This window comes from Sphaeramia orbicularis, chromosome 5 (assembly GCF_902148855.1).
Source record: "Sphaeramia orbicularis chromosome 5, fSphaOr1.1, whole genome shotgun sequence".
Taxonomy (NCBI): Eukaryota; Metazoa; Chordata; class Actinopteri; order Kurtiformes; family Apogonidae; genus Sphaeramia; species Sphaeramia orbicularis.
In genome coordinates this window covers 46,371,256-46,390,006 of record NC_043961.1, presented here as the reverse complement: position 1 = coordinate 46,390,006, position 18,751 = coordinate 46,371,256, and the positions used below count along the sequence as shown (strand labels likewise).

Sequence of the window (18,751 nt, the reverse complement as noted above, 5' to 3'; positions counted from 1 at the left end):
GAGCTGCCTCGTTTGATTCACATCTTCCATCTCTTAACATTCCTCATCCCTTTGTCCGTGTTTCTGCTCCTCAGCTCTAACAATTACTTCTTTGCACAGTATGTTCCTGGCTATAATTAGCTTCAAGTTATCCCTTTTAACCCTTAATTTCTTTCTTTCTCTCTGCTGCTGTCTGTCTCTCTTTGAATCTCCATTAAGGAGTTTTGTTATAAAGAAGCAGCTGGCTGCTAATAGGCCTCCTGTGCTGACCTTTACAGCTGATTGCATCATATGAAGGCAGATGGATAACAATGGGGCAACTGGTCCATGCTACTTGTGTTCTTTATTCATGGGGGTGGTATTCATTTGCATATCTGTGTGTGTGTGTGTGTGTGTATATATATATATATATATATATATAATAAAATTATTCCTTCTATTTTTTTCATCTTCAGATTTCTACATGAGCGACATGAGCAGTCAAAGCAGGACCTCAAAGGGCTGGAAGAGACTGTTGTAAGTCATTACTTACTGTCACAATTCACTTGGCTCTCTGAGTGGCGACTGATCCACTTAAATGCTCTCTTAACTGCACTATTTCCTCTCTGTACTGTAGGCTCGTGAGCTCCACACCCTGCACAACCTACGCAAGCTGTTCGTTCAAGACCTTACGACCAGAGTTCGAAAAGTAAACCAAACACCACTCACCACTCACATATAGAACCTCTCACACTATGGTATGAGTGGTTCTATGTGGTAGCAGTGCAAATGGCACTGATGATGAAGGGACTGGGTTTATGGATTGTTTTTTTAGCAGCAGCAGCAGCAGCTGTGTTTAATGGAGATCACATAAAGACAGATTTTGGATAAACAGAGAACATAATACATTTAGTATACAGCTTAGTAGAATTATTGGTTCTGTTATTGACAGCTTCTATATAAGACACTGGTTCTATGCTATATGTACACAGTCAAGTCAAAAAATCTCAGCCTGGATTTAATTCAGCAAATAGTTCACATCTTTTCATTGGATAATTGTAGCAATGATTGTTTCAACTGCAACAAGGTCTTTAACCCTACCTGATACAGTGAGTAGCTTCTCATTTCTTAAACAACCATCACTTTGATAGAGAGCATGTGTCATGTGGTCTGATGAGTTCAGATTGACCCTGTTCCGCAGTGATGGGTGCATCAGGGTGATAAAAGAGGCAGATTAAGTGATTACCCATCATGCCTAGTGCCTATAGTACAAGTCTGTCTGGGCAGTGTTATGATGTGGGGTTGATTCAGTTGGTCAGGTCTAGGTTCATTAATGTTATGGGTCCTAAAAAATAATGAGGTAAATGTTGTGAGAATGCTTAAGGATATTGAAAAGATGTCACAATGAATGCATATTGTAATTGGACCTGAAAGCGATCCAGTCAAATATTAGTGTGGAGCTTATTTTTGGCTAGGCTAATGCAGTATTTTATTTAGCCAAACCATTAAAGTCAACCAGAACAATCAAATTGTTTTTATATCCCTTTTTTGTCAAGCTATTAACAAGCTGTTTCCTCTTTAAATCATCTGCGAAGTGAGATAAAGCACAGCAAGTTCCCCCTTTACAGTGAGGCCGCATTACCCTTTGCTTTGGAATAATCAGCATCTCACTGAATATTATACCTCACTTAACATAGTGTAATATTGAAGGCACTTCAGTGTACACTTGATCTATGATTGAGCTCCATATTTAATTTCAGGACTCAATAAAACATAAGAGTGCTTTTGTGTAATCTTATTAAAACCTGGAAGTAGGTATTGTACCTTTGAAGCTAACACTTTGTGTTCATTGTTTTGAACACAGCAGGGCTCAGATCATTTCCAGTGTCAATATATTATAAGACTTTTTCAGAGTTTATCAAAATGTAGCAGATTTTTGCATAATGGAGCATTTCTGCCTTGAGAGGACAGACTTGTCTGCCATGGACAATACTGTCACCTACTGATTGTTTGACTGACTGACTGACTGACTGACTGACTGACTGACTGACTGACTGACTGACTGACTGACTGAATGACTTGCTTACTTAACCAGGTAGGCCAACTGAGAACCAGGAGCCAAGAGACAGTATTACAGGCAGATAAAATAGTAAAAAAAAAACACACAAGCAAAGAAACAAATAATGTAGTTATATAATGACCCATAAAAGCATTAAAAAGAGAGTATTATTTACTGTATTTACATCCATATATTTTTAAAAAAAAGTATCTATCAACAGTAAGAACATAAATACGGATAATACAATTTTACAATATGTCGTACTAATGCTTAAAAAACTGAACAGGTACACTATATATGGTGACATGTATTACAAACAAAATGGCTTAAAGCAAATGCAGTGGTTTTGTACTAATGCTTGTATTGAATTTATGAAAGAGGAGAGTGGAATGAATGAACACAGTTTAAGGTCTGCTGCAGATGAGTCTAGTTATCACAAAAGTGAAAAACAAAAGAATAATTGATCCCCTTGTCCTTATATCCCCTTATAATAGTTTTAGTCTTTTTGCTGACAAATTCAGTTTAACATTCACAAATAACAGATGTTCTATTTTTACACCTAATTATTTGTATGAAAAGACCTGCTGGAGTTTTTTTCTTTCTAAATAGCAACAGGAAATTCATAAGTCAGATGGTGAATCAAATGCAGTTTCTTCTGTTGTCTCTGTGTTGATCTCCAGAGCAGTATCACTCCACTGTACCAGTTTGTTCAGACTTTACTGGTGTAGCCTAGGGTCTGCTGGAGAGACCTAACACACTTTAGAGCTGTATCATCAGAATCTGTACAGCAATCATCAGTATGAAAAGTGAAAAGCATTCCTGATCTCACACATCCCTGGTGGGCCTCAGGGTTTTCTTAACCTTTACAATTTGATCTCTGTTAGTGAGAAAAAAGGCATAGCAATGAATCAAACTCGGATTCACGCCCCTCTGGACCATATTTGATAAATGCTGTCTGCTTGTATTGTGTTAAAGGCAGATGGAAAATATAGATTCTAGCACAGGTATTGGGTTTATCTCTATCTATGTAGCAAAGTGGTTGTAGCACCATCTCTACCATAAGCCATAAGAAAAGGGTCAAGTGCAGTCTTATCTGGTGAATGAAGCTGATATGAAAGGTAGTCATTTAGTTTTCCAGTGAGGATTTCATTGATGAAAGATACCAGAGCATATCACGTCTCTGTGCCTGGAGAGTAGATATTTCCCATGTGAGAGGTAATAACAAATTATTTGTCTGTCAGACTCTTTTGTAATCTGAAAGAAATGCATTGTTAAAGATTAGAGATTAAAACAATTCAACTCCTTTTTTTTTTATAGAATTGCTTCTGTTGCAAGAGTAACTCATATATAGTAGAGATAGGCTGACTTAAAAAACTATCTGCTCAACTTGGCTCTGATAGCAGCTTATGGCTAACACCAGGTGTCACTACAATTATTGATTTAGACTTTGGTCTTAAATTAAAACAATTAAATAGGATTAAATAAAATGAAAGTAAATAATTGAAATACATTTGAATAGCCCGTCAACAACACAAGGGTATTGGAATCATCTTGCTGTTTATGTATGTATGTATATGTACATTTAACTCAATAACTGCAGAATGTTTCAACTTGATGTTAGACATAAGACAAGTCTGTCCCATGTCTCAGCCATCATGGATAGTCCAGATCTGGAGCCTGATTTGGACACTTTTTTTCCAGTAGTCTGGACTTTTTCACATTTTATCATTTCCTAGGAAGGAAGTTATTTCTCTGAAGTAAAAAAAAAAAAAAAAAAAAAAAGATTTCTCACACATGCTTCATGACATTACCTATCAATTTGGTCAATTTCTTTTTGATTCAGAAGATGAAAGTTCCTTTTTACATTTCATTTCTGAATCTGACATACTTGATGGCCGTTTCTGACCTTAGTTGTGAACATGGTAACTTCAGATTTGGTTTTTATTTTCATTGTTAATTCCTTTTTTTTATGTCAGTGCTATTTATTCTCAGTTTCACAATAAAACTTACAGTGCAGACACTGACGCTTTGTTGTATAGTGATAAGAATTTGTTTATTTATGGTAGATTCTCACTTCAGAAACTATTCAGATTCTGGTGAAGAAGTAAAGTCTCTTATAAAGGGGTTGATATTAGATTGATTAGCTATCAGGTATTTTGTACTCCACAGTATTGTTATTATATCAACATTGGTGGGCCACTTGCTATGGAGTGTATATGGATGATTTGGGTGTACTTGGTGTTGAATTGAGGAGATATATATGTGTATGAGAGGCATGTGTTCAAGATTCAACTTTCACTTTACTGCTCCTCCCTGCTGAAAGTTTGTCTTTAGCTTCCATCCATTCAGCAGCATCCAAAACAGCGGAAAAAAAAAAAAAAATGCAGAGACAAACACAAAATACATAGTAAAGCAGCTTCTGTGAACAAGAAAAGCATATCTAAGAACATGTATAAACCAAGATATGCATTAGAAAACACACAATAGATGAAAGAGGAATTCAGTTTCCTTTGGGCCATTTTTCACACCCTGCTCACATTCTTAGGTTCATGAAAAATATAGAAAGAGGGCTATAGCATAGATGAAATTATGTGGACCAAAGTGGAGTATCTTCTGTACCACAACCCTGCTTAGAAGTAATAGCACTTGGTTGAATTTATCTTTTGTTTTATCGACAAGATATGGAGCTGAATACTGCCTAGATATTTCATAATCATAAAGGTAATTGTTTTATGTGGGAGGTTTTCCAAAACAAAAATGCAAAACAGAGACTAAGTACTGACATAGTCTGTACCCAGCCAGGCAAAGCAGTGGATTGATGATACACAGTCAGTAGCAGTGTTTTTGCATGATTTATAATGAGCTGATATTTGTTAAGCTGTGCTCAACTATCTCACTGTATGTATTGTTTTTGTTGACAGAGTGCAGAGCTGGAGCCTGATGATAGTGGGGGTTATATCACCCAGAAACAGAAGATTTCCTTTCTTGAAAACAACCTGGAGCAGCTTACAAAAGTACACAAACAGGTAACAGCAAGAGGATATAAAACTTTAAATTAGAGGCAAGAAGAAAGAAAATAACAGTTCATCTGTCCAGAGTCACTTTAGAAACCAGAGCGAGTCATCCACGTCTTCCTTCTAGAAACCTGATGTGCACAGCAGTGATGCAGAAATGTCATAGCTGGATAGAAGATGTGAGGAGGACAAAAAGAGCAGAATTAAAATACAGAGCACTGTGTGTTGTTTGTCATTGCTCTCCTATGGCTAGAAACACTCGCACCATCAATCATCCCACCTCAGCAACTTCACATGAAAGTCTCCTTGAAAACAGAGCAGCAGGAGGTGTTAAACCATACAGCCTTCAAGGAAAGGAAGCCATGCAGCATAATACACATTTAGTGAGATTTGATGAACATAAATGAATTCATTGTCACGCAGGTGCACAGCAACATGCTCAGTTTTTGTCCCTTCAGATGCACAGACTTTCAAACAAAATCTTGTGTTTAGACAGCTTTGACACAGTCAGCCCTGCACACTTCACGTCTTCCTTTTATATTTCTAAATGGACCACAGCTAGCGTTGATGTGCTAAACATTGTGCAGACTGGCACGTATTCTCTCACTGGCAGATTGGTGAGAGCTGCACTGCAGCAGTTTGTCAGGCAGAAAACCAATCCTAAAGTGGCTGCTGGGAGAGTCCATCCTGTCCGCCACCTGCTGATACTGTGGGAATGAAAGAGTAAAGTCATGGTCATAAATCAGCAAAGTCCCAGTGGAAAGTGATAAGAATCTCAAACACAGGCAATGGAAAGCTGTGTATGTGTTTCTTTTACCCATGCACAGATTTAATGTCTGACTGTCTATCCACATGTCTGCTCATAAAGACAGTGTCATGATTCATCCTGTAAAATTGCACTCAGCTTAAATGAAAGCACTGCATTTTTTGTCCTTTCTCTTACAATGACTCCATCTTTTTAAAAAATCCTCAGCTGTTTGATTAGATTCCTCATTTCTTCAGTTCTTATACTAAGTTTCTCTGCAGGGTGTGGATTAGTTTGCATGATCACGCTGCAGCAGCATATCTCTCTTGAAGATACTCAGTCACTGAATTTTCACATTCACCTATCGGCTTCTCAGATAAAAATGTGCAGTGCTTTAAAAATTGTCAGTATATTCAGTTCTCTTTCTGAGCATATGCATAAACAAACCAGGTAAACAAGACCTGATTTCAGCAGTTTTTTGTTAAAACAAACTCAATCGTGAAATCATGGATTGATTTAAAAAATCAAAATAAGAAATACAATAAGCTAAAGGAAAAACATGGTGAAAATTTTAATTAAGACAAATCAAGTGTGAAACAGATGGATTTAAGATAGTTAAAATGCTGTGTAAAACATAGTCATGCAAGTCAATTACAAATAGAACCTGAATAGAAATTTCCCCTCTTACTTGTGCATCTACATCTGCACTTGCTAGGACGTTTCACATCACATTTCTAACCAGCTAAAATGTACAGTGCATTGATTTTCCATGAATAAAATTCAAAGCAGTCTTTCAACTTAGACATAACTCATGGAACATGAACCAGGAGCCAGTCAATAGAGCACATCTGAGATGAAGCACATTTGAAAGGCAGAAGAGTAATTTTCTGCTGAGGTCTTTATAGATAAAAAAAATACTAGTGCATTCTCTGTGCTTGAAGTGTAGATGTTCCCCATGTGAGTGGCAATAACAAATGATTTGTCAATCTGTTTTGTAATCTAAAGTGGAGCTCAAACTGTGAAGGAAATGTTATCCAGAATGTTTTAAATTCAGGATAAAGAAAAAAACCCAGTTCAAGTTTTCTTTTTTTTAATCCTTTTGTTACAGAGTTTGAGCTGTACAGTATAGGGCATGATATGACGATATACAGTACATCGTTTGAGAATTATATATTATTCTCTATCACTTATAGTCGTGTGTTGGAAGTCACACTCTTTACAGAAATACTTTGTCATTTGGTTGCTTTGTTTTCTTCCACACAGCATGGATACAGGGAGAAAATTTGCATGAAGGCAACACAAACAAACACAGAGGGGAGTAAACGGGACACACAAAGGAAGGACTAATTCTCAACAGGAATTATTTGTCTGGAGACTTAGAATAAAATAATGTAATAATCAAATGTAATGACAAACAGCATGGTTATGTTAAATCATTTCGCATACCATTACCGTGAAAGATAATAGATAGATAATGCTGGGCATATTGTCTCCTCCTACTACACAGTAAATAGATGATTAACATGTAGTCACTGGTGGAAATACTGTATTAAAAGGAAAGAACAGATTCGAGATGATTCACTTTACTTCCCCAGACTTCTACTGATGCAATATGAATTAGAAAATAAACATACCACAGACAGATCACCCCCCCCCCCCCCCCCCCCCTAATCATCACCAAAATTTAATCATTTCTTCCTTGTGCCAGTATCAATATTTCCTGAAAATTTCATGAAAATCCGTCCTTAGCTTTTTGAATTATCTTGTTAACAAACAAACAAACACGCAAACAAACACACAAACAAACAAACATGCAAACACACAAAGCAAAGTGATCACAATACCTCCTGGCGGAGGTAAAAAAAAACAGTGTTAGCCTGATGGCATAATTGCCAAAGTATTTTTTTTTCCAGCCAATGACGCAAAATTAAGCAGCAGTGTTAGGGGAGCAAAGTTATACAGATATCACAATTTGGCCAAAAATATGACTTAGGCAGTTATGCTATGAGACTAAAGATATGCTGTTTTAAATGCACAAAAACAATAATTCAGGAAACGTGCAAAGAGACACTACAACTGGAGACTGGACAATCAACAAAAAAAATAATGACTAAAAACAGACTCCAGACCTATTTCATCTGCTAACATTCGCATTTTTTTTTTTTGAAGTAGGGATAAAAGAGATTTTCCATCTCTTCAAATATTATTTCTAAAGCCCTTTCCTACTGGCAGCAGCTGTATTGGGTATAAAGTACTTGAAATTGGCTGGTTTTTATCTGTTTACATGCTGTAGTACACCATGTTTGTAGGTAGGCTGCAAGGATGGATGCAGTCATAAGTTAGACACGTTTGACTTAAAAATCACTTAGATCTTATCAAACCAAGCTGCGATGCTTTGTCTAATGAGGTTCTCAAAGACTTTCAGGTAAAAGATTGTCTTTTTGATCAACATGAACTCACTGAGTCACTGTCAGAAATACATATGTTGTTGTCTGCCGCAAAAACTGTCAACTTATGTTCTCCAAATCATCATGGTAACATCATGGTAATTGTATGAGGAAATGTGAATCTAAATCAAATTTTCATAAAATTGTCAAAAGAAAATGTGTTTCCATTGAATAGCATGATGAAGACACTGTAAAGTTTTCACCTTAGATGTATTATTGATGTATTAACATGTCATCTGGTGTGACATTCAGTAAATATTTCAATGTCGTTATTACTCTACACATGCTGAAACATGCAGTTATTGTGTTTCCATTGCACTTATTCACAACAAACAACAACAACAAAAAAAAACACTTTGTCTGCAAAAAACAACACATCTAAATCAGGCATGCCAATTCCAATCTTAAATTAGAATTTTCTTGTTTCTGTTAAGATTTGAAGTTAATGTGAACACTTAATAACACAAATTTTCTGATCTTGCTCCAATGCCTTTTATTGTGTTTTCATAATCTGATTGTAGCTAAATTGGCGAATATCGATATGAACATCACTCACCCTTTTTACCTGGATTTTATGAAATCACGTCCATCTGTACCAACATTCTATTTAATCTGCTCTAACAGCATGGGACCTTTTTTTAGTATATCTGACAAACAGTAGTACATTCAATGCACACTCTATCCAGGTAAGCATTATACTAAACTATGTTGACACAAACACCCTAGTCTCAGAGATAATGAAATTTAAGCTCTAAGTAGTCCACACGTGTTTAGAATTATTTCTAAAAAGCCCTAATAATAATTGTCACTGTACTTCTCCATTAAACCTGTTGGCAATATAGTGTGAGATTTTAATAGTGTAGTTACTTAGGTCATGACTTCTGCATTTATAAGTGTATAAAGTAAACACGACAGATAAAATAACACAGACGTCCACCCTGTGTTCCGTGTTCAGGTTATTGGCTGATGTGCAGGTGCTCAGTATTGTTTGTTGTTATAAAATAAGCCTGCCTTCTGGTTGATATAAGCCAGGATATACCATCTATACACACAGTTTTCCCCATCAAGTCACACCTGACACTTCACTGTTACACTCTGCTGCATTTATCTTGAAGATAGCGCCTTTAAATGACAGAAACACTGCACTTCAAATCCCTAGGTTATATGTCATTTTATTGTTCTGCTGTTGTATGCACTGCACAACAGGAGGATGTGTTTTAGAACAGAGGTGCAGGAGAAAAAATATACCAGGAGAAATAGAAAAATCAGTAGCCTTCACATTCATCTTATTGTTGAACATCAAAACAAACACAAGGGCAAGTCATTACACCAATTGTCACATTTATCAAGATAGGAAATATAAAGATAAAACCAAATAATATGTGTAATTACCATTACAAAATAACATAAATGATCCAAATACACATACAATATTACCAAAACAAAATAAGATGATCTGCAAGATAATTATTCACAAAAATAAATCTTATTAATATTCTTTCCTCCCACGTTCCAAAGGTTATGAAAAGTCTTTCTCTTGCCAAACATAAACATGTTGAGAACTTTTTTCTTGAATATTTAGACGCTACATCTTCAGTCACTGTTTTTTGACAACACTGTGCGATTGTACTTGTGTCCAACAGCTGGTACGTGACAATGCAGATCTTCGCTGCGAGCTTCCAAAGCTTGAGAAACGTCTGCGGTCTACAGCTGAGCGAGTTAAGGCTCTTGAGAGTGCACTGAAGGAGGCGAAGGAAGGAGCCATGAACGACCGGCACCGCTACCAGCAGGAGGTGGAGCGGATCAAAGATGTGATGAGAGCCCGCAATCCTTTCAGACGTCCACATGCTGCCCAGATAGGTAAGATACATTCCTCACTCTTTGAAAGATCATCAGAAACAATTGAGTATAATACAGGAACACCATGTTTCCTGATGTATGTGTCAGTTCAGATCAGTAAGCAGATTAAGTGATAAAATGGCAATAAAAAAGGCCCTACACAGTGATCTCTAGGAAACTGATCCCCCTGATCAGAGAATTTCAACATATAGCAGGCCATTCATCCCACAGCCAAAGCACTTTCCATGTATACAAGCCCTTTAATTTAACTTATAGAGAGCAGTGTTCTGTTTTTCTCAGTTGCTTTAGTACATTTCCCCAAGTGCTTTCACCAAAGCAAACAATATAGGTTGTCTGGTACAACACCTGCAAAAAGCCCAGCTCATGTTTCAAAGATCACTGTTGTTTCATACATTCATCAGCCAGTGTATCCCTGTGGCCAAAATAATATTTCCCAGTAGCACTGCTTAAGCCAAAGAAATGTGTAAGTCAGAAAGAGAAATTGTACCTTTGTATTTTGAGGAAAGTGGAGCAGTGATGTCTAGTTTGCTCTGCAGCCAGCTGAAATACAACATACAAACGCTCTGACAGTATGAATTTTACTGTAATAGTGTTGTCAGACAGCAAATGCATAAATAAAAAGCTTTATAGCACTTTACAGGACATTCAAACTACTCAATATTGGCATGAATTTACAGTAGGAAATGTTGTAAAAATGAAATCCATCCATCCATTCTCCAAACCGGTAATCTGTTTCACCCTTCAGCAATTCTGGGCGAATCTCATCGACTCCCAAAGCTCTGCCACCACTGAGTTTTTTTTTAACTATCACAGTGACTTCAGCTCAGGAGATGGATTTAGAGTCCCCTGACAGCCTCCAGCTCTATGTCCTACATAGGAGGCAAGTCCCACAGGTTCATGAGTTCCTCTAAGTCCTTCTAACACCCAACAATACGGTCAGTCAAGGTCAGAGTGTCACTCTCCCTGCCGAATTCAGCTCTGGCCGTGTTCCTCCTTACCCTCCTGAGCTGCCTAAATGTTTTCCAGAGCCTCTCTAAGGCCAGTCAGTAATGGCTCCCCATGGCCTCTTCCAACTTCTGCCCAACCACATATTTTACCTCTGCTTCTGTAGCCACTGCAACCATTTTGTAACTGCTTCCTCTTCAACCTCACCACCACCAAGGAAAGGTCCTACATGAATGAAATGACCTGGAAGTACCTCAGTGTCAGCCATGATAAGAGCTGTCCAAATTCTCTACGGAGGGGGGCTTCCTTTAGTATCTCCTCTATCATGGGATACACTGGACCATCCTTTACGAAAAGAGAGGGTAGAATGCCATCCCACAATTCACTGCAGCTGCAACATCAACCGACCTAACTATTCATGAAAACAAATGATCAACATGAGAGACAGGACATGTTTATCTTAGGGCTCAAATGTGTAATACAATGATATGTTTAAGACTTTAAACATTTGTTGTCAAATGTGAAGTTAATGCAGCAAAACCTGTAATTAGTTTGTATAAATTAGATCTTCACAGCCTGTAGTTACATCATTGATTAATTTTTAGCTCCTTCAGTCACAGACTCCTTGATAAAACTAATCTGTGAACAGTGAACTGTGAATTGAATCTTCAGCAGGAAGAGAAATGCAGCCAAATCAGGTCAAAGTAAGTGTATCTGTGTGTTAAAATGCTATTATAAATGTAGGCAGATGATTTTTCATTCAACAAGTCAATATAAGAAAGACCACATGCAGGCTAGTAGATTTATAGACATACATTATTATTTAGCTTTATTGTTATCTTGCAGAAATTTGCTTGTTTATTTTTACCATGCTGATTCAGGATTCACTTTGATAAAGAGAGCAGATGGGATGATGTTTTGACCACAGCTATATGTAGCTGCAGAGGTCTTGAACAGGGCCCATTTGGACTTCATGTCCTCACCTCTCTTATAAGGTGGGAAGTGATATGAGTGTGTCAACAGCCTTTCCAAACCCTTCTCATTTAGGTCTAATAGGTCTGTCCAGCACCAGTGGTGGCTTGGTAAATAATTTTTTGGTGGCGTGCAGTATGCAAGTCAGTTTCAGATGCACTATAACCACATATCACCACGAGGATATACCAGAGCACATTCACCACTATTTTAAAATATTAATTTAATTTAAAATAGAAATACACTTTATGTGTTTTCAGTTATTTATTTTTTATATGGAAATTTCACCCATCTATACTTCAAGCACACAAATTTTTCCATGACTCTATCGTTAAAGTCAGGCATGTCCCTAACAAGTGCCTTTTCCACTGATAATATGGACAATGCATTTAGACCAGGGGTGTCCAATACGTTGATGGCGATCAACTGGTAGAGGGTAGTGCAGGTAGATAGCATGGCATTAAAAGAACAGAAGTAAGCCTATGGCCTAAATGACATCATTGTTACTGCTCCTGCCAGGATTCAAACCCCAGTCTTCCGCATCAAAGTTAGTAGTATTAGTAGTACAACCTTTCCGCTGATATACATATTAATGTACGTATATATAATTTATTAATACATATTGTGGATGTGGACAGATTATACACGATAGTCACAGGCCTTATCATGTATAGCTTGTTTATTTAGATATTCATGTTGTTGTTCCTATCGTCTTCATCTTCATGTGAAACGGGCTCGTTTCTGCACTCGCTCATTAAATCGTTAAGCCCAGCGCAACACAAAATGCGTCCATTTAATGCATTTCACGCTATCCTGTTTCTGGGCTAGTTGGTTAAAAGTCTGTGCTCATTGAGTTCTGTGTATGCAGACCTCAGAGGTCTGTGTTAGAATGAGGATATATTCTTTGTAACTTCATTTTGCTGTATTTTTGTCATGTATTTCCTTTGAAATATTATTTACATTTGAAAAAGAAGATTTTTAATTGAAGTTTGACAATATCTTTGATGATATCACATTTTTCCCCTGGACATTTTGCACAGACAAAAAAGAATTTACCGTGTGAGGATTGATCCGCTCGCTAATTTTATTCTCTGCATCAGTGTATGGATAGCTATAGATTACTTCAGGACCAAGTACAACAAAGGACAGAGTGTGTGTGGCTTTGAGAGATGAATGAATGAATGAATGAATGAATGAATGAATGAATGAGAGCAGCATGGGAGTAGAGCTGGCGAGTGTGTGTGTGTGTGTGTGTGTGTATGCGTGTGTGTGTGTGTGTGTGTGTGTGTGTATAATGAAGTATCAGTGAGTGGATGAGGAAATGGAGTAGAGTTCAGTTTTTCTATACAATCCGTTTGTCCTGTTGTTGCCATGGTTACAGCCAACAGTGACCATTTAGAGTTCTGTTAATAAAGTCACCAGTGCGGAATAACTCGGGTCATCCTTTGACATCCAGCCGGGTACACGATATATGTGTGAAAATAATGCAATTCAGTTTTATTTATAGAGCCCAATATCACAACAAAGTCGCCTCACAGGGCTTCACAGAAATTGTTGAAAAAAGTGTTGATAAAAAAAAAAACAAACAAAAAAAGCACACACAATGAAAATAAGCACAGTCAAGAAATCAGTTAGTAAACAGTCGATGGAGCAAATGCATCAATGTCCCAGGCATCCCCCGTCCTTAGACCCTCCGTCTCGGCAAGGAAATACTCCATAAAACCCATTGGGAAAAGAGAAACCTTGTGGAGAACCACAGTGAAGGAAAGATCCACTCCCATGGACAGACAGGCTGTAGACAGGCTGTAGAAACGGATTTTGCATTCGTTAAAAGCCTCTGCATTCAGTGACCCATTGTTAGCTCACTATTTGCGATGAATTGTGCGCTAACAGGTGCGTTCACTATTTAACGCAGAAACGAGCCTAAGGTGGGGCGGTGCCCTTGCGCTCTCTATTGACAAGCTGCCACTGTCTAGTGGTCTTCACCAATCCAGTTTGTCCACTAGATGGGAAACACTTGACAGAGTCCTCTGGTTTCCTTCACCTGGGTGTCCAAAATGTGAAGCCATGACTGTGAGATCATTCACTGACCTTTGGGATCCTGGGTCTGAACATATTGTTTTATGGACCAACCATGGCTAACACAGAAGTCCAGTAAGAACTCAGCTCACCACTCAGGTTCTGATCAGGCACACCATGTGTTCATGCATTTATCTAATTTGTGACACAGATAAAGAATCATACTAAAATACACAACAGTGATAAAAATAGTAAGAAATTACTTGAAAGGATAAGAAATCCACACGCATAATTGGAGCCATTAAAATTAAAAACAAATGAATATAGGAAGGAGGTAAAAACAAAGTGCAAATTGCAAAGGCCCAAGGGTAAAAATTTGTGTAAAAAGTTGTGGTTTCCTCCTGGTCACTGCACTCCAACTTACCTACTTATTGCCAACATGAGCGTTTGAAGATTTGAAGTTGCAATGATGTGACTCGCTCATTTACTGGCACATACATCAAACATCACCATCTGTACAGAAACCCACTGGGGGCTTGTTAGTATCTCCATCACCCTGGATAACACTCCCCTTCATTATCCAGGAGGATTCCATACATAGGATTGATTCCAACTACCATATTAGATGTGCAGTGTTTGGTAAATTATCTCTATAAAGTGAAGTTCCTCATACCAAGAGTGACTTCTCAGTGCTGGACACAGAGATGCTCCCAGCATCTACAGAGTCCCCTGAGAAACATTGAACCAGACCCCTAAAGGAAAATATAATGGAATGCAAATGCTCCACGAAGTCTGGATTCAGTGGTGGGTCTTGGTCTCCCTGTTCAGTACAGGATAACAGTATTCTTTATCCCCTTATCCTCTGAAGTCGTCTGGATTATGTTTGTCTGGATATTCAGCTCAGACCTGTTTATATTTGGAGACCCTGCCAAGAGTATTTAGCTCCACACAACAAAGCCCTGATGTTCTGAGCCAAGAAGGTGATCTAAGAAGTGTGAAAATGAAATGAAATACAAGTATGAATCTTGTAAAACACCCCAACTTTTACAGTCTGTCTGGCATTTTCTTTTAATCTGATATTTTCCTTTCTAATGCAATGTATAAAAAATTGTTTCATCGTGCAGCCATCCCTTTTATGACCTTGCAATGATTTCCTCTTGGGTACATCCTCACATCCTGATCTGACTCCTGCTTACAAAATCACAAAATATTCATACACCTTTCCATGCTTGAGCAGCTGCTGCTCTGCTTAAATGAAGCATTTGGTTTGAATATAGCGAGTAGGTACCTGTGGAAATATATGCTCAAGCACACACAGCTCATATATTACACCTAAAAACTGAATGTAATTTGTGTATTTGAATGGGTGTTTTTGGCATCAGTCTTGCATAGAGACAGTCATGACCATAATGAGTGTATCCAGACTGAAATAAGACCAAGACTTTAAGGGATTGATACCAAACCAAGACAAAGACAAGATTACATACACAGTAAGGGCATCACAACAACCAAGTTTCTCAACTGTTACAGATTTATAGATCATAAGTGAGGTACTTTCATTTACCAGTGAGTTTCTGAATGATGCAAAGAAGAGTCAAAAAGTGGCAAATAATTTTACTAATGTTTGAAACATTTTTTAAAACCACAGTAATATTGTTAATAAATAAATCGGAAACTGCTGGAAATGTAGTGATACCTCTCCCACTCTGGTCTTGACTGGTGTTGGGTAAAATCCTGAGTCCTCTTTGCTCAAGGCTGAAACAAAACCAAGTAAAGGTCTAGATGTTGTCTCAATCTGAAGACTAATTTTTAGTCCTACAATACTAGTCATCATAATAACATAAAAACTCATGAACAGTAGTCATCATAGTGCTATGTCTTTCTGAGAAATAAAATGTATTCTAATCTCAAAAACAGTTTACATCAGTTTCTCTTTCACAAACTTCTTGGCGCTCTCTTAACATACTAATAATAATATGGATGTAATATAGTACATATTGTATATATTAATTCAGTAATTTAATAGCATATAATGCAGTTACAAAGAGTTAATAAGATGTTGAATTTCTTACTTTGAAAGAAATTATATGCATACTGTATGAGAACATTAGAACAAAACACTGAAGAAACACAATCAATAGCTCATTTTGTGTGTGTGTATTTCAGCTGTCTGTAGAATAACAATTGATTCAAGGACAAAACAAAAGCATCTGAGCATAACTGGAATATTGTGTTGTATATTAATATATTCTGAGTATTTCACTTACATTAAATATTGAATTGTTTTGAACTAAAGGAGACTCTGGTGAAGTGCTAACCCTTGGAGGTGAAATAAATTGTCTTGTGCAGATGAATAACTCAATCAATAGATTAACAACATCATTTGTCCCTTGCAGCGAAGCCTGTGCGCCCGGGCCATTACCCAGTGTGCTCTCCCTCCAACCCTTTCTTCATCCGAGGCTACAGTGAACACCCGATTGCTTTCTGCAATGCTGTTTTCTACAACAGAAACAAACCACAGAAAGTAGCTTCTCCTGCTGCTCCCTCATCACCAGACAGTGACCCCAGTGAACCTGAGGCCAATTCCAACCAGAACAGCCCTGCCAAGAAGCTCAACTCCCAAGGCAATGATCAGCACGATGACAGCGCTCACAACATGTGAGTAAACCTGTCACAAGTGCAAGTATGGAATAATATACACAAAGGAAAAAGTACTTAGTCGTCTGCTATGGACGTCTGAATGCTTTTCACCATCTAATTAGCATCTCACTGTCTTACTTCAAGCTCCACTCACTAACTTTTGAGTACTTTCTCCTTCTGTTCCTTCTTGACAAGTTTGACAGAATATTTTTAACTTAAGAGCCACTTACCAGCTGATTCTCTGAGCTTTTACCTGCAATATATTCATCATGAGGACTCAGCTGTTAATTAAAACCATTAGATGGAGTTTGAATTCCCAAAAGGAAAGCATCCAAAATGTATGGGCATTGAGGTAGTTGAGTCAGAGGCAGTGCCACATTTTCATTTATTTGTTTTCATCTCATAGTATTTGCAGAATTACTCTGTTATTTACCCAATATTGTTTACAGATGACAAAGGGCTCGATACACCACTGGTCTACACAGTCAACATGCATTAATAGTGACAGAAATGTACAACAAAAAAGAAATAACAGCACAATGCATAGGTACTTCTCCCTTCTGTCTCTTTTTTCCTAACAATAATCATGACTCAGTTAATCATAATTTACATTGAAAAACCAAAATAACAGAATAATGCAATATAGTTGATTATTTGATGTATGAAATAATGAAAAAGTGTGTGTTCAGAAGTGTCTGGAATAAAAAACACTACTAATACATATTAATTGACTATCCAAATAAACAGATTTATTTAATGCTTCTAATCCCAAAGTCTGGGTCAAGACTTACAGGTTGGTCGCAGTAGACTCTATTTGGGTGACCAAATCAATTTGTCCTTTGAAAATTAATGGTTAACTCCCTTTATTAGCTACACTAACATCACCTAGTATTAGCATATAGCGCACACACATCAGGAGCAGTGAGCTGCCATTGAAGGCACTCAGGGTTATGCAGATATAGCAAAAAATATTACTACAGCAATTATGCAATGAAGCTACTGATTCATTCTAAACTTAGTGGTGTTCCTGAGATATTGCATTATGGAGAGACAACAGGTCACAAAGACCTTGACCTTTGACTTTTGGCCACCACAATCATTTCATATCTAAGAGAAGACCAAATTTTGAACCAACTGCTATTCCTGAAAAGTTCCATTTTAAATGTAATGAAGACTGATGGACAAGCAGATCTTACAAGTGTGCCATATTATTAAAAAATAAAAACAAAAAACAAAACAGAATTAATAGCACCAATAATAATGTTAATATATGTTAATATTGATAGGGTAGGTCGTTTTTTGTTCCTTCTTATTAGTTGGTAATTCATTCAATATTAAATTCTCACATTATTATGAGTATTGGCATTTATGAGTTTGTGCAAACAGTTTTATTGCTTTAGACTGGGTGAGGAACAGTCTAGTTAAGAAGAAGAGCTGTTCCGTGTAGTAATGGAAACACACATTTCTTTATTCTCCAGATGTGTAGAGTAAGAAAAAGAAAAGACGACAAAGACGTAGCACTTCTGCTGTTGTACAAAAGGCTGAAATTATTCAATTAGAAGTGTTGGAGCCTTGAACTGTCCCGTTGGAGAACAAAGCAGACAGGTCAAGTATTGAAGGGTAAAACGCTCCATGAATATCTTATGCCACTTTGCTGTTGTGGGAGGTTTGTTATTTGAACATGCAAGGACATCGTACAGTCTAGCAGAGCTAACACCAGCACTGAGACAGCCCAGGAACAAAGGCAGAGGGTACAGGGAAGACCTCATTGATTATTTTCTCATGTGTCTGAATATCCATCTTAAATAACTGTTTTCTGTTGTTGTACCAGTGCATTAATTTCATCAAATTTTAAGGAATTACTGAATACATTCCTTTATTTTCAATGATGTTTAGAACACAAAAAACAGAATAAATACTTTTCTGACAAGAAACAACACAAATGAAACAGAACATAACCTAAACCAGTTACATTAAAAACAGAGTAGTTTGTAATCATAGTTTTAATTTGACCCATTTGAAAAATTGTGTTACGTTTTGATGTATTTTCTGAAGTGCTCCGAGCAAATGCAGCAGAGAAACTAAAAGTAGA

At 37.3% G+C, this 18,751-nt stretch overlaps 1 protein-coding gene across 6 annotated transcripts in view; it reads left to right on the top strand.

Moving 5' to 3' along the window:
- The window catches only part of kif5ab (kinesin family member 5A, b), a 142,079-nt gene that overhangs the window by 107,793 nt on the left and 15,535 nt on the right, over nt 1-18,751 (top strand). For all 6 annotated transcript variants that reach the window (XM_030134310.1, XM_030134314.1, XM_030134311.1 and 3 more), the window contains exons 21-25: nt 435-495; nt 596-667; nt 4,939-5,043; nt 9,867-10,083; nt 16,416-16,677. In XM_030134310.1, the coding sequence (XP_029990170.1) occupies nt 435-495; nt 596-667; nt 4,939-5,043; nt 9,867-10,083; nt 16,416-16,677 (717 nt within the window). The remainder of the gene's footprint in view (nt 1-434; nt 496-595; nt 668-4,938; nt 5,044-9,866; nt 10,084-16,415; nt 16,678-18,751) is intronic.